Raw genomic sequence first — 14,591 nt, forward strand, 5'->3', positions numbered from 1 at the left:
TATGATGTTTCCAATGTTAGTTGGTGATTTTAATGCTAAAACTTCAATGAAATCATGTTAAAGCTTTTTATCAAATTTTGGCTGAAGGAATGGGTTGAATGAACATGATATTGTAGTCTTTGAGCTTTAGTTTCCTTTTATTGATATTGTTGTTTAGTTACTGTCGTAAGGGCTATATTATTATGAATTATTGAATAAATTGTTATAGGTTATGGAATCTTGGATTAAAGGGTAAGTTGGTTATGTTGTTTATCTTTAATTATGAAATGATCTTGAGTGGTATGGTCCACCTTCTAGGTGGCGGTGTTTACTTGAATGTATAGTTACTTGTGTATTGTGAATAAGGCCATGAAGGCATATTATATGAAGAAAGATGGAAATGAAGTTATTCTTGTTAATGTGTATTATGAATCTTTTTATGAAAAGTATGCTAAGGATTATGTCTAAATGACTTATATGATTATGTGAAGCATGTTAAAGTGTGTGATGTGATGAAAGAAGGTCTAAGCATGTATAGTTTGAAATGTAAATGAAATGATGTGTATGTGCAAGGTGTGCTCACATGTACCCACACACTCACACTTTAATTAATGAATGAAACTAAGTTAAGTCAAAAGGGGGATTTTGGGGTGAACACTATTAGTGAGTAGAGAAGAAGTGTTTAGTAGCAACCTCACTATTCCCAAGAGCTTTCTAATGTAGGTTGGAGAATGGATACCCTTCGTTAGTTGAGATGTGGCGTCGAAAATTTATCCTTGACCTTTAGTAATGAATGTCAAGAATTTGTGGGGAGTTATGCCTAGCACCGAGAGGATATGAAGAAGAGGTGGTTGCACTTCGTGAGTTAAGATGTTGTATTCCAATGTACCTCTTGAGATGAGTACTCCTTGTGAGTAAAGAGTAAGTTACTTAGTAGCAATCAAGTTATCCCTCAACTTTGCGCCCGCATAAGTGTATCTATTAGGAAAGCCATGTAAAATCTAAAGAGAAAAGACCTCACTCTAGGCAAGTAAGGGGACCCTTCTCCGATAAGGGAAGTATCAGGATTCCATGTCTAGCTCTCGTGGTCTATGTCGGTTTAGCTAACCCCCACAAAAGTAAGGAAAGTGCTAAGTCTTCTAAAAGAGTGTAATACTTATGGTAGGTAGCGGAATGGGACGTTATATATCCATTGTACTAGGTAGGCATTCCGAAAGGTAAATCTTAGTGAGACTTATATGAATTGAATGAACTAAGTCTTCTAAAAGAACGTACTACTTAGGGTAGGTGGTGGTATGGGACTTTATCTATCCATTGCACTAAGTAGATCTTCTGAAAGGGGAGTCTTGGTGCTGAGCCTTCTAAAAGAGTGTACTACTTAGGGTAGGTAGTGGAATGGTAAGCCCTCTACTCATTGCACTAATTAGGCCTTCCGAAAGGGAAGTCTTAGTGTGTTGTTTGAGTGTTCTTCTAATGTCTTGTCATTGAGTGGGGGCTTGTTCTATCGAGGCGAGTAAGCCTAAAAGGGGTAGTCTTGGGGATCACCTAGGTGTGTATTGAAGGAGGCGTATGGGTATTTCCTTCATGTCTTACCTTGTTGAGTTTTAGGATAACCTTAGTTAGGGAAACTCCTACGGAAATGAGTGCACTTCCTCTTTGCTTGACCTTTGAAGTTCACTGTTTTGGAAATAGGATAGTTCACTGCAATGTTAAAGGAAGTTATAGGAAAATTGGGTACTTCACTGTAAAATGCTCCTTTTTTCTAAAAGTTTGGGAATCCTTCTCTAGGTGTTAAATGATGTTTCTTATGTTGTTTTAACTTCTACATCCATGAATATTTGACTTATTTGGCATGAAAGCTCATTATACTAAAGTATCCTGTTTTGCATGTTATTGCATATGCATACTTAGTACATTATTTGTACTAACCCTATACTTTTCTATGCTCTATAATTATAGGTTTGGAAGCGAGGTTGAAGTTAGAAGGCATGCTTGGGAAATATTCTCTCAAGACAAAGTATGTCCTCATATATTTGTGGGCATAGTTCTTAATTCTTTTAGTTTGTATAAGTTCTTATCATGTATTTTTTTCAAATGTAAAGGGTCGTGTCCCTATGATTTTTATGTCGTGTCTTTAAGTTGTCTTTTGACGATGAGATTCTCTTAGTATTTATGAAGGAAATTCTTTTTTATATTAAATATCGTGAAAAGTTTTAATTCCACACTACTTTTCATGTCTTATGTTATGAATGATAGTTAAAGGGCTTGTACAAGACCCAAAAGGGTCAAGTACGCCTTGACCCGATTCAAGGGTTTTACCTAACTTCTAGGGGGTACTTGCGTGTCGTGAAACCTTCATATGATCCCAAAGTCACTTTAACTTGATGAAATAGTCAACTACATCATAAGAACCCTGCATTATGTTGTTCAGTTCCCTTTGAAGCTGAAATGGTTTTGATCCATCAGCTTGTCCATATTGTTCCTCTAATTCTTTCCATAGCTCAATTATTGTTTGAGAGTATAAACCACTCTCTGCAATTTCTTTGCTTAAATAATTAAGGAGCCAATATAGCACCTTGTCAACTTGATTCTAAGGGGAGGAGCAAGAAAGCAATATCTTGGGGAAAGCCTCTACTCTACAAACCCTCCATTATGCGTACATAGTGGATTCATTTTCAGGGAATTTGCAGGTACCATTCAATCCAAGTTTATTTTTGGCTGAAAGGGGAATCAGAATTCCTCTTTTCCAACTACCAAAGTTGAAGTCATCAAAGCTTGTGTTTGTCATATTCATTCATAGAGAATCTAATGGTGAAAGAAAAAATGGATGTAAGGCATCAATTCGTTCTACGTGTACAGTTGTACTCTTAGAATATTGATATGTCACTTCAATCATTTTATTTAGATTAAAAGAAGGTGAAAACTTCTTAGTATAAAAGAAATTAGAAAACAGGAAAAACAATGAAAAAAATGAATCTAGTAAAAATACTTTGATGCCATGAAGAAATTAATAGGAAAGCATAGTATAGAAAATTTTCTCTTGCATTTCTTTTTGTCCTCTACTATAAATTGTATCCTATATTTATACAAGCTTGGTTGGAAACCGTACAATCAAAAGGAAAATTATATCTTAACTAACTCTGTTACAAACTGTAAAATAAATACAAAAAGAAATTTATTTACAACTCACTTTACTAAAATGCCCTTTCTAGAAATATCTTGTATTTGGTTGTGGTCTAACTCCACTTGTCTATCCTTTTTTTTTTCTTTCACCTATTCAGTTTGAGTGACTCAACCATATTTTTCTTCACTTCATTTGAACATTTGTCATTTGATCTTAATCATCTTGGACTCATCAGAACTGTGAGATTTAATTTCTCTGGCAATAAAAAGGGAGACAAACGTGAGTTTTCTATTCCAAGAAAACAAGTGTGTATTTTGTTCTCCTCTTTGGACGGAGAATAAATCTCTATAAGTAGGAATTCGTATAACTTAGAACGTGAACAAGTTTTCTATACAATATTTGTCAAGCCAAGTATTGAGAGAGTTTGATTGTGAACTTGAGATTACTGTAGAAGAGCGCATAAGTGAAGTTGAGTTTATTAATTTGCTTCAAGATATTTGTTCACGCTTCAAGAAATAATATTTTAATTTAATTTTAGCAAGTTTATGTGTTCTAATATAAATGTATGTGTTGTTTATTATTCATTCAAACAGTATAATATAATTTTGATATGATTCTGTTGTGCATATATATATATATATATATATATATATATATTAAAAGAAGACAATTAATATGTCAATCATGCGTCATAAATTTTTCTTAATAGACAATATTTTGGGTAAAGGAAATGCGGGTCACACATGCCTTATTCAAGAATGTTAGTTTTTATAATGGTGGTCAATAATTAACCTCTTGACTAATGGATATATCTTAGATTCTTTCTACAATCACAAACAAAATCACTAGTATCACATGTGAAACAATGAATTAATAGGCAGTTTCTTAATTAATTAGAGGCCTCGGGTTCAAAAAAAACTTTGGTGGAAGAGGCACATTACCAATTGAATGAGGTCCTATCCAGCGCGAATTTAAATTAGTCAAACTTCAATATATTATCAAACACGGAATAGAAAACCATGTTTTGGGACGGAAATTTTTTTTGAATAGGAGCAATGTACTACCCTTCTAATGAGGTTATATCCAATACAAATTTAAATTAGCTAGACTCTAATAAGCAAGGGCGGATCTATAGGTACCCTGGGGTGCCACGACATCCACTGATTTCGGAAAAAACTTTGTATATATATGTATATATTTATAAAAAAGTTAATATATATTTTCTTTGCCACTAACTAAAGAATATGGTGAATAGTCCAATTGAAAAAGCAGGTCATTTTGTCACATGTGTAGTGTTGGTTCGATCCTTGTCTCCAACGTTAATTTTTGGAGGCTGAAGCTTTTTCTCTCTTTTCTTTCCCTTTTCTTGTAATTTTTATTCAACTTTTTGTTTCTTTTTTTTTCTCTCTCTTTTTTTGTCATTTTTATTAATGTGTGATGGGTTTTTTTTCCTTTCATTCATTCTTATTTTTTTATTAGTATCTTTTATTAATTCGAACTGACTTTTATTCACCATAATTAATTCTTAAGTTTCTTTACTTTCTCTTTCATGAATTATTAATCTTTTGATACGAGTGTTCCATGTTTATTCCTTTTCAATTAATGAGTACTGAATTATGAACATGACTTAAATATTATTAAGAATATAATTAAATAGTAGTTTTAAAAAATAAAAGTTTTTTTAAAGTAGTGAATATTATTTATTATTAAAGTTTTTTTTTTAATTTGAAGGCTCTTTCAATCTTCACCAACGTTCTTGGTAAGTAGGATGACTAAATTGAATTTAAATTTGTATTCTCTTTGTTATATTTTGCAACAACACATAAAGTCAATATATTAAGTTAACACTATTAGATAGTTTATAAAAACTCAAATTTTAGTATGAAAACTCTTTTTTTCCATCAAAGTTTCAGCAAATAAAGTCATTAATTCCTAAGAAGAAATAACATTGAATTGCTTAATTAGTATTTAAAAGAAAATATTACTAACATGCATGTTTAATCGATTTGTTTATAAAAATCAAAAAAAGATAAACAACTTGATTGTAACCTAAAATTAAAGAAATCGACTCGCTTTACTTAAACAATGTGACACCCAAGACCTTCAGATCCTAGATCAGCCTCTGCTAACAAGGTACCGAACACCGCATAAAAAATCTAAAAATAAATCGTTATCGATCTAGAGATGGAAAGGTCCACCGTGGACTCTAAAGAAAGAATTAAAGTTTCAATCTTTTCTACAAGGTACCATTTGAGTGGCCAAAATGAGAATATTCCCTCTTAAGAAGGTAATTAAAGTTTGAATTGTTCCATCAAAAAAGTGTTACAAATGGCTCAATGTGCCACAAGAAAAACAATGATGGAAGAATACTTTATCACAGATTCTAAGTATTGCAACTTGATAAACGAATAAAATCTATCATAATGGTAAAAAAAATTCCTTCATAAATATGTCACTATTTTATGGAGAACCTGTCATAAATATTTGGTTGTAAATTTGGTATTTTTGTTTCTTGTCATGATGGCCCAAAACTCTTACAACAAATTGAACTGCTTATGAGGTACATAAATTTTTAGGAAAAAAAATTAATATATAATCTAACAAATATAAATAAATTATTTATTATACCTAGCTAAAGTTTCAAAATATTATGTAACAAATACAATAATAATTGAAATTTTATCGCAAATTTTTAATCTCAATTTCACTGGCCTCTCTCCTCTATGGCTCCCATCACTCCCTCTCGCATCCCTCTCCCCTCCCCCCTCTCTTTCTCCAGCCTCTCTCTTTAAATCATCTTTATATAGTACAGAATATATGGCAACACCTATCCACAACATAAAATATATCAATTAAAAGTCATATCCTGCAAAAATCTTTGGCGTACTTTGACTAACTTTGTGTATCTTCTATTTGTTAATATATTGGTCACCATCAAATTAAAGTCTGATTTAGATAAATAGAATGAATACATGAAAAAAAGACAACATTTGTTGTTAAATGTATCAATTGTATTATCTTGTATATATCAAATTTATGTAACGTTTTGACTCGATCGTTATGAATAAGATTTGGGGCCTGAAAACTCTCCGAGTAGGGGCTTAAAAATTTTCAGCTAAGTGCACATAGACTCTGGGTTAGGTGAGGTCATGGGACATTTGGAAATTGGTGGGGTGTGATTTCAAGATTTTGTTGCTATATTTCTGTACCCAAGAACTTAAGGAGTCCATAAGACATTTCGGAATTAAATTTGGATAATTAGTAGACATTTGGGAATTGAACTTGACGTATGTGTTGCGACATCAATATAAGAGTCTGTGCTGTAAAAATGGCCTTGTTTCGAAGATTGAGTTTCTGAAGTTTTGTGGAGGCCACTATAGCGGGAAGCATGCATCCCACTTTAGAAGATTGTGTAGACCGTTATTGCACCAAATTGGGATTAAGAGCAGAAAAAACCCACAAATCCTATTTTATGTACTTTGTGTTCTTGGATTTAGAAGGGGCTACTTTGGATTCAGATAAGTAGACCTTCCAGAATTGAACTTGACGTATGCGTCTGGACATCAATATAAGAGTTTGTGCTGTAAAAATGGCCTTCTTTCGGAGTTTGTGTTTCTAAAATTTCGTCGAGGCCGCTATAGCGGGAGGCAGCCCACTATAGCCGAGTGTGTAGACCGCTATAGCGAGGGTAGCTATTTCTATAGCGCACCAAATCAGGATTTTAGAGCAGAAAAAAATATGAAACTCCTATTTTCTGTACTTTGGTACTTAGACTTAGGAGGGGATATCTTGGGCAGGTAGCACCTGTTTCCATGGATTTCACAATAAAGGTAAGAACTTGCTATCCATCCTTATAATGAATTGATTCTTAAGCCTTAGAATTTAGGTTATTACTTTTGGGGGATGGTTTTGACATGATTCCACGGTGGGAAGGAGCCCTAAGTTGGGGAAGATGGTCATATTTTTGCATAGGTTTAGGATTTGTTGACAATCTGGGAAAATTATAGGCCACTAATGATTGATTGTTATTTATATTGTTTTTTAAAATCAAGAACAAGTTAAGGCGCTTCGCAAGGGGAAAGTTCTTGATTTTTCAAAGTTTTCAAGAGGCTTGATTCGAGAGGTAGGCAATGGTTGTATGTTTATGGTTTATGCATGTATGCATGTCAACTATTTTGTTGTATAATTTGTATAATGCATGGTAGAAAATATATGAAATGACCTCATGTAGGTAATCTCATGCAATGAACTTGTGATTTTCAATTGTCTTGTTTATTGTGTTATGTAAGTACATTATTCTTTGTGATTGTTGGTTGGCTTGGGTACCACGCTGGTACATGAATGTCTCAAGTACCACGTTGATATACTAAGACGGATCAGATGTCATGCCAGTACACTAACAACTTGAATTTGACTTTCGTGAGAGGACCATATATATGTGATTGTAGTTCCCAATGAGGACCAAACATTTGCACTATGATCATGTGGGACATGTAGTCATGCATTGGTTAACCCAATTACTGTTGTTTCATGACATGTGATTGAGAGTCTATGTGGTTGCAAATTGTTGTTATGTTATGCCTCCTATATATGTTACTATATTGTAGTGGTCGTTTACATTCAATATTGGACTGGTCGTGTGATCTTACAAGTACAGTGTAGTTTGTATACTGATGCCACACCTTGTTCTTTTTCTTGTTAAGTACAAGGCATCTTTCGACAGTTGATTTTGAGACATTAGTGGAGAGACGTTTGATTTGGAATCCCTGGGCGAGCTTCATCTTTCAAGGTACAATGGATTCTTCTGCCCGTATGTACCTTACACAACATTTATTAGCCTGTATCTAGCATTTCTCCTCTCTCTCTTTCTCAATTGCACGCTCCTCAATCCTCTCTCTCTTTCTCAATTTCACGCTCCTCGCTCCTCTCTCAAGCTGCTATTAGGAATCATAATTAGACAAATTATAACTGTTAATGATAATTACGATTCAAACTTGAGCTATTTATGGAAAAATCTTCTATTTTTTCAAAAGAGGAAAAAAATCACATCATACTATGGTACACTTTGTATGCTATTAAAGTGTAAAAAATAAATCAATCATATTTAATTTACATATTCTATTATGTTTCTTCATCATGTATCTTGGAACGTAACACCAAATTTAGTAGTTGAACTGTCAATAGGCTATGGTCAATCTTATTGCAATTGATCAAGGAAAAAAGTTTTCAAACTCCACAACAGTGCTATACATCAATTTTTAAAGCCAAGATTTGCATTTGACTGTAGATATTGTTGGTACAATGCTGCCATCCTGCTATAAGCATCCATCGTCATAGGCTGCAAAAGTTCCCAAATAGAAAAATATTTTTTTAGAAAATTCATAATAATCCAGTCAAACCTTTCTATAATAATATTTCATTGTACTGTAAAGTGTTATCATATTTTTATGTTACTCTTGTAATGTACGTTCTATTTAATAATATTTTGCTATAGCGTTAAAAAAATATTACCCTTTGAGAAACAATAATATCATGCACTCCTCATGATAATATTAGAGAATCAAGATGTACATACCTCAAAATCACGAGTTCCTCTCGTGTGAATAGGAATGAAAGGGACACACTATGGGTTCTGTGGACTCGAATAGTTCTTTTTCTTCTCTTTTATTTTATTTCTGATTTGCTAATTTGAATACATGAGATAACATTTCTAATGTTTAACAGATGTAACCGTTATAAGATGAGCTATTTTTGTTGTTGTACCTGTGATAATTGGCGTACTGCGACCAAGGAAGCTAAAGGATCAGCTCCAGGGGAGGCAATAGGAGGGTTATTGAAATTAGAGGGTGCGGTGGTATGGAGAATCGATGGGATTGTTGTTATGTTGGGGCTGCTAAGGGCATTGACATCGATGGGTCTAGCCATCCCCATCATTGACATTTGAAATTGTTGTTGTTGTTGTTGGAATGCCATATTTGGTAACATCATAGGGGGTGGCTGCATGTTAACATGAATCATCATGCTCATGGCTTTAACTTGAGCTCGTAGTTGCTTCAAATATTCTATCACCTCATCTAACATTGATGCCGTATCAGTCTGCTTAAACAAAAAGATCAAACTTAGTAGGCTGAATAGTACAAGTATTAAACCCTCACTAAATTGATGATAATTCAGGCAATCAATCAATTCCGCTATTAAAATTTTAATTCCCTAAAAGGCAAATCTCCATATGTGAATTAATTAATTTCACCCTAGTTAGCTATTTGTGTAAAAGGAGTCGAGAACTAATTTAGTCTTCTTCTCTCTTCGATCTGACATGTCATAGTACGTATTAACTGATATTTAAATAGTTGGGTATTTATCTGAAAGGAGTCAAGAACTAATTTTGTCTTCTTCTCTCTTCAACCCATGCCATAGTAAGTCATAATTGATACTAATTAGTTTGTTAGTTGTCTGAAAGGAGTTAAGAAGTGATTCCGTAAATTCTTCTCTCTTAATGACTGACCTAGTTATATTTAGGTATGCTGCACTTTCTAGTTATTGGAGAACTCAAGTACTCTCTTTCAGTACCTATAGTTGGCTATTTGTCTAAAAGGAGTCAAGAACTAATATTTCTTCTTTTCTCTTCAACCCGACACGTCACAGTACGCAACAACTAATACTTATATAGTTGGCTATTTTTCTGAAAGGAGTCAGGAACTACTTTCATCTTCTTTTCTCTTCAACTCTACATGTCACATAATTGATACTTAACTAGTTGGGTATTTGTCTAAAAGGAGTCGACAACTAATTTGGTGTTTTTCTCGCTTCAACCCGAACAATACGTAATAACTGAGACTTCAATAGTTGGTTATTTGTCTGAAAGGATTCAAGAACTAATTTCATCTTCTTCTCTCTTCAACCCGACATGTCACTGTACATAATCACTTATACTTAAATAGTTGGCTATTTGTCTCAAAGGAGTCAAGAACTTTTCATCTTCTTCTCTCTTTAACCCAACATGTCACGATACATAATAACTAATACTTAAAAGTTAATTATATTTTTTAAAGGAGTCAAGAACTAGTTTCGTCTTCTTTCTCTCTTCAACCCCACATGTCACGGTACTTTATAATTGATACTTGAATAGTTGATTGTTTGTTTGAAAGGACTAAAGAACTAAATTCGTCTTCTTCTCTCTTCGGCCCGACATGTCACAATACGTCATAATTGATACTTAAATATTTGGTTATTATTCTGAAAAAGGAGTCAATAACTAATTTTGTCTTCTTCGCTCTTTAACTCGACATGTCACAGTACGTAATAATTGATACTTAAAAGTAACAATTGGATATTTGTCATATGGGAGTCAAGAACTAATTTCACCTTCTTCTCTTCAATTCGACATTTCACAATACGTAATAATTATTGATACTTAAATAGAAAGCTAATGATTGAAAAATGAAAAAAATATGAGACTGCAAAAACAAGTTACAATAATTTCATACGAGGATTCTGCATTTTTTTATGTCTTTCATTTACAAGCTTTCGTAAAATTATTATTTATAATATGTCATTTAGATTAATAATTCAATTTTAAAATATTTATTTTATTCTTTATAAAATAATTTACAGTAATATAAAAATATTTATGACTTATTTTGAACCATATTTTAAACGTTTTTCCTTTTTAAATTTCACATAAAATTAAACTATATCAAATAAATTTTAAACGGATAGAATAATTATTTGAAATAGTGGTTGAGAATTCATGAACTGGTGGAGTGCAGAAATAAGTCATGGACTAGAAATATTCTGTATTTAAGCTAAGGTCCCAATGCTTTTGCATCTTTTAGTGTGTATTTTTCATGTAAAGACAAAATTGATCAACATAGATAATTATATTCTTGAAACATAAAGTTCCAAACAACCGTAAAACACAGACAAAAATTATAAAATTAATTTATTGATAGAAAAAAATATTAATTTTTTAATTTCATTACCTTACTCGATGTTGGAACTAACTTCTGCAATGTCTTCAACCTTTGGTTTATCTTGTCTCTTCTTTTCTAGTAATAATTTTAAAAAAAACAATAATCAATTAAAAATATCAAATTAGTTTTGTTGTTATTATATATATATGATGTCAGGCCAGAAGAAAATTTTTACATCATTACAATTAATTGAAAATAATCATTTACTATCGCGATATATTTTATTTTTTGAGAATTAAATATTTTAAATTTAAATAATTAAATTTTTAATAAATAAAATTTATATATTTATAAACTATATAAAAAAATAAACAACTCAAAATATTTAAAAATATATAAAAAAGTTTACAATTAAAATAGCTTTTTTTAATCTCAAAATTCAAAATAAATCATTTAGAGAGACATGAGAGTGACATCTTACTCGTTCAGACTGGTTGTGAGTAGCAGCAACTCTGCACCTTTTTGTTGAAAATGAAGAAATTTTGGATCTTTTTTTCTCATCCTCATCCTCATTATCTCTCGACTCCTTGTGTTGTGAGTTCACAAAAAAGAACACTAAAGTTTAATACACTATTCAACAATTTGACATATCAATCTTCAAATTTATTTAGTAGTATCACTTCACTAAAGAAAAGGAATAAGTAATTTTCTCTCCTGTCTCAGTTTATATATGACGTTATTTAACAAGGTATGATATTTAAAAAATGATATATGAAACTTGTGAATTGAAATTATGTTTAGATATTTATATGGTTGAAAGTATCATTTCATTAAGGTTAAAAAGATAATTCTAAAGTTATATTTTTTCTAATTATAAGAAGGTAACAATTTTTATGAAAGAGATTGAAAGGGAAGAACATCAAGTAAAATGAAAATTGAGAAAATAGTAAATACACTTCTAGAGGATGAGACTAATTATTACGATGAACCGTGATAGAATAAATGAAATTCTTCATTGATAGAAATTTTGGTTTGAATCAGAGAATAATGGAGAAAATTCTGATAAAGAGCAGTGCAATTTCTCCTTTTACTCGATCTGGAAAAAAAATGAATTAGTAGGACGAGTGAACATCGAATAACAAAACGGTTACACAAAATCAATAACATGAAACTAAGGTAGTGTTTGACTGAAAATGCATTTGGTCAAATATTTTGAAATAGATTTTCATTAGAAAAAACAAGTTCCTTATTAAAAGAAAAAAGTCACTTAATTAATGGAAAAACAATTAAGTTCTATTAGTGGCATTCCAATTACCTCAATCTGTATAAACCCCCACTCTTTGATCATCCAACTACATATAAGTAGTTCTGAAATAATATATTTATCAAACTGATCTACAAAACAAGTAAGAGATCGATTTCTTTTTTAAAAAAAAGAGTATTTCACATGGATTTTTTTTTTTGGTTCATGCCAAACACACCCTAATAGTCTAGTTGCAGCGGTGAAAGCCTTTGCAAATGTATAGTAGTAATAATAATAAATAAGAAAATCATAATTACTAAATAAATTTATGTTGTGCTGCATGGGAATCATATACAATAAATATGCACGTGAAAGGAGATTATATATTTACCTGACCTCTGCTATCATGATTATTCAGTGTCTTCCTTTTATTATGCTTAAAGGTAGATGTTGTTGTAAGTACTCTTTCCTCACCCAAACTTGTCTCTCCCGGGCTCACAGTGTTATTTTTGCCCTCGTATACCATTGAGCCGATCAAGTTCTTAGCCTCTTGATTCTCAAAGTCTTCCGATATTTCCTCAAAGCTAGATCCCATTCCCACACGTGCCATCTCTGCATCACCACTGCATGATGCAACACGTGTGGACGGGGGCACTTGTTGATTATAGTTAGTACAACTTGTTGGAACTACGGCCACAATATCCATGGACGTTTCAGGAAGACAATCATCAAACCAACTCACTAAATCATCATCATCACCACCCTCGTCACCGATGTCAATATTATGAGTCGTAGCTTGGTTCACTATGGATTCAAGTGTGCCACCTGCAGCAGCATGTGGCTTATCGTCCCACGTGTATTTTGTTGGAGAAGGAGTCGATAAAGGCTTATAATAACAAGGCACGCCTGGAGGACCTAACCCATGCATCACTACCTCTCCCTTTTCCCATTTTAGCTCTGCTACTTCATAATCCATCCTTCATAACCACAAAAATCAAAAACAAATTAAAAATATATTATTAATTTAACCCTAGAATTAAATGTTAACCTATAAACGATTAAAAATCGACAAGAGAGGTTACTAAGCACGTTCTTCACCTCAAGTTGGAATTTTTCAAAAATATTTCAAGTTTTATAGCTTCTGAATTTTGCAACTATGATTTTTAAGTATTCTAAATTCAAAACTTATACTTATTTAGTGATTTAAACAATATAAATTTATACTGTTTGAGAAAAATCTAGTGGATTTGACTGAACCCTCCTACAGGCTAGCTACTAGCTCCACTGCTACATCACCTACAAACCCTTAAGGCTACTAGCTCCACCGCTACATCACCTACAAACCCTTAAAATTGTGTGTTTTAGTCACCCAGAAAGTCGAAAAGGTAAAGTTCCTAGGGAATTAAGGATGATTAAAAAAAAAAGGGAGAGAGAGAGGAAGAGAGAAATATACTCTGGGGAATCAGTGACAAAGCAATTAGAGTGAGAGCTAAGAAGGCGTTACGTTCTTGATAATCTTTGAGTTTAAAAAAGAAGAAGTACCTTTTAATTTATTCATAGTACATGCAACCAAGAAAAATGGAAATGCTTGTACATATAATATGATAAAGAATAGACGTACTTTCGACGTGTGGTGTAGAAATATGTGGTGCTGATGCGTTTTCAAAGAATTTATAGCGTCACATGCAAGGCTGAACTAACATCGGTTTCAATTTATTTGATATCGTTTATTTAGGTTAATATTTTGCAAATTAATTTTAGAGTTTGTTTGATAGTGATGTCCAAAATTGCTTATTTTTAGAAGCATCTTTCAAAAATAGCTGGTTAAAAAAATATTTTTTAAAAAAATTATCTGTGTTTGATTAATTAATTTTAAAAATATTTTTTATAAGTAAATTGTGTTTGATTAATCTTTAAAAAAATATTTTTAAGAACCAAATTACTAAAAAGGACAAATATCAATGTACTTGTAATATTAAAATTATTTTTATAGGGATAAACTATTTTACCTGTCTATTATAAAAAAATTTAATTAAATTTTTTATTTTTATTAAATTAAAATTATATTCAAATTTTCAATTAATATTATATATTTCTTTGGAAGACTAAAATCTTTTTTCTTTTTTTATAGTCTTGTAAAAATTATTATTGTTAAGTTTTATCTACTTCTGAAGATAATAGGCAAAATAATATATAATTTATAATATATAAAATATAAAATATAAAATAATAATAATAATATACAAACGTAAAATAAAATAAACAATGTATTACTAAAAAATAAAAAATAAAATTCTCAGAAGAAACTTAACTAAACTTATGAAATGTGTTA

General features: G+C 31.7%; 1 protein-coding gene and 1 long non-coding RNA gene across 2 annotated transcripts; one reads left to right on the forward strand and one right to left on the reverse strand.

The window, feature by feature from the left end:
• The first annotated feature begins 5,942 nt into the window (after positions 1–5,942).
• LOC112940170 (uncharacterized) lies at positions 5,943–8,965 on the forward strand. The gene is made up of 3 exons (XR_003244114.2): positions 5,943–7,226; positions 7,807–7,892; positions 8,828–8,965. It is a non-coding gene; the product is annotated as an uncharacterized lncRNA (long non-coding RNA).
• Positions 7,978–13,873, reverse strand: LOC104649549 (transcription factor UNE10-like). Its single transcript, XM_019215884.3, has 6 exons — positions 13,713–13,873; positions 12,651–13,236; positions 11,498–11,602; positions 11,086–11,151; positions 8,867–9,199; positions 7,978–8,441 (listed from the first exon to the last, which is right to left on the reverse strand). Exons 2-6 carry the CDS (start codon positions 13,233–13,235, stop codon positions 8,355–8,357), a joined length of 1,176 nt encoding a protein of 391 aa, XP_019071429.1. The 5' UTR covers position 13,236; positions 13,713–13,873; the 3' UTR covers positions 7,978–8,354.
• Between the last annotated feature and the right edge of the window lie 718 nt (positions 13,874–14,591).

This window comes from Solanum lycopersicum, chromosome 10 (genome assembly GCF_036512215.1).
Source record: "Solanum lycopersicum chromosome 10, SLM_r2.1".
NCBI classification, from domain to species: Eukaryota; Viridiplantae; Streptophyta; class Magnoliopsida; order Solanales; family Solanaceae; genus Solanum; species Solanum lycopersicum.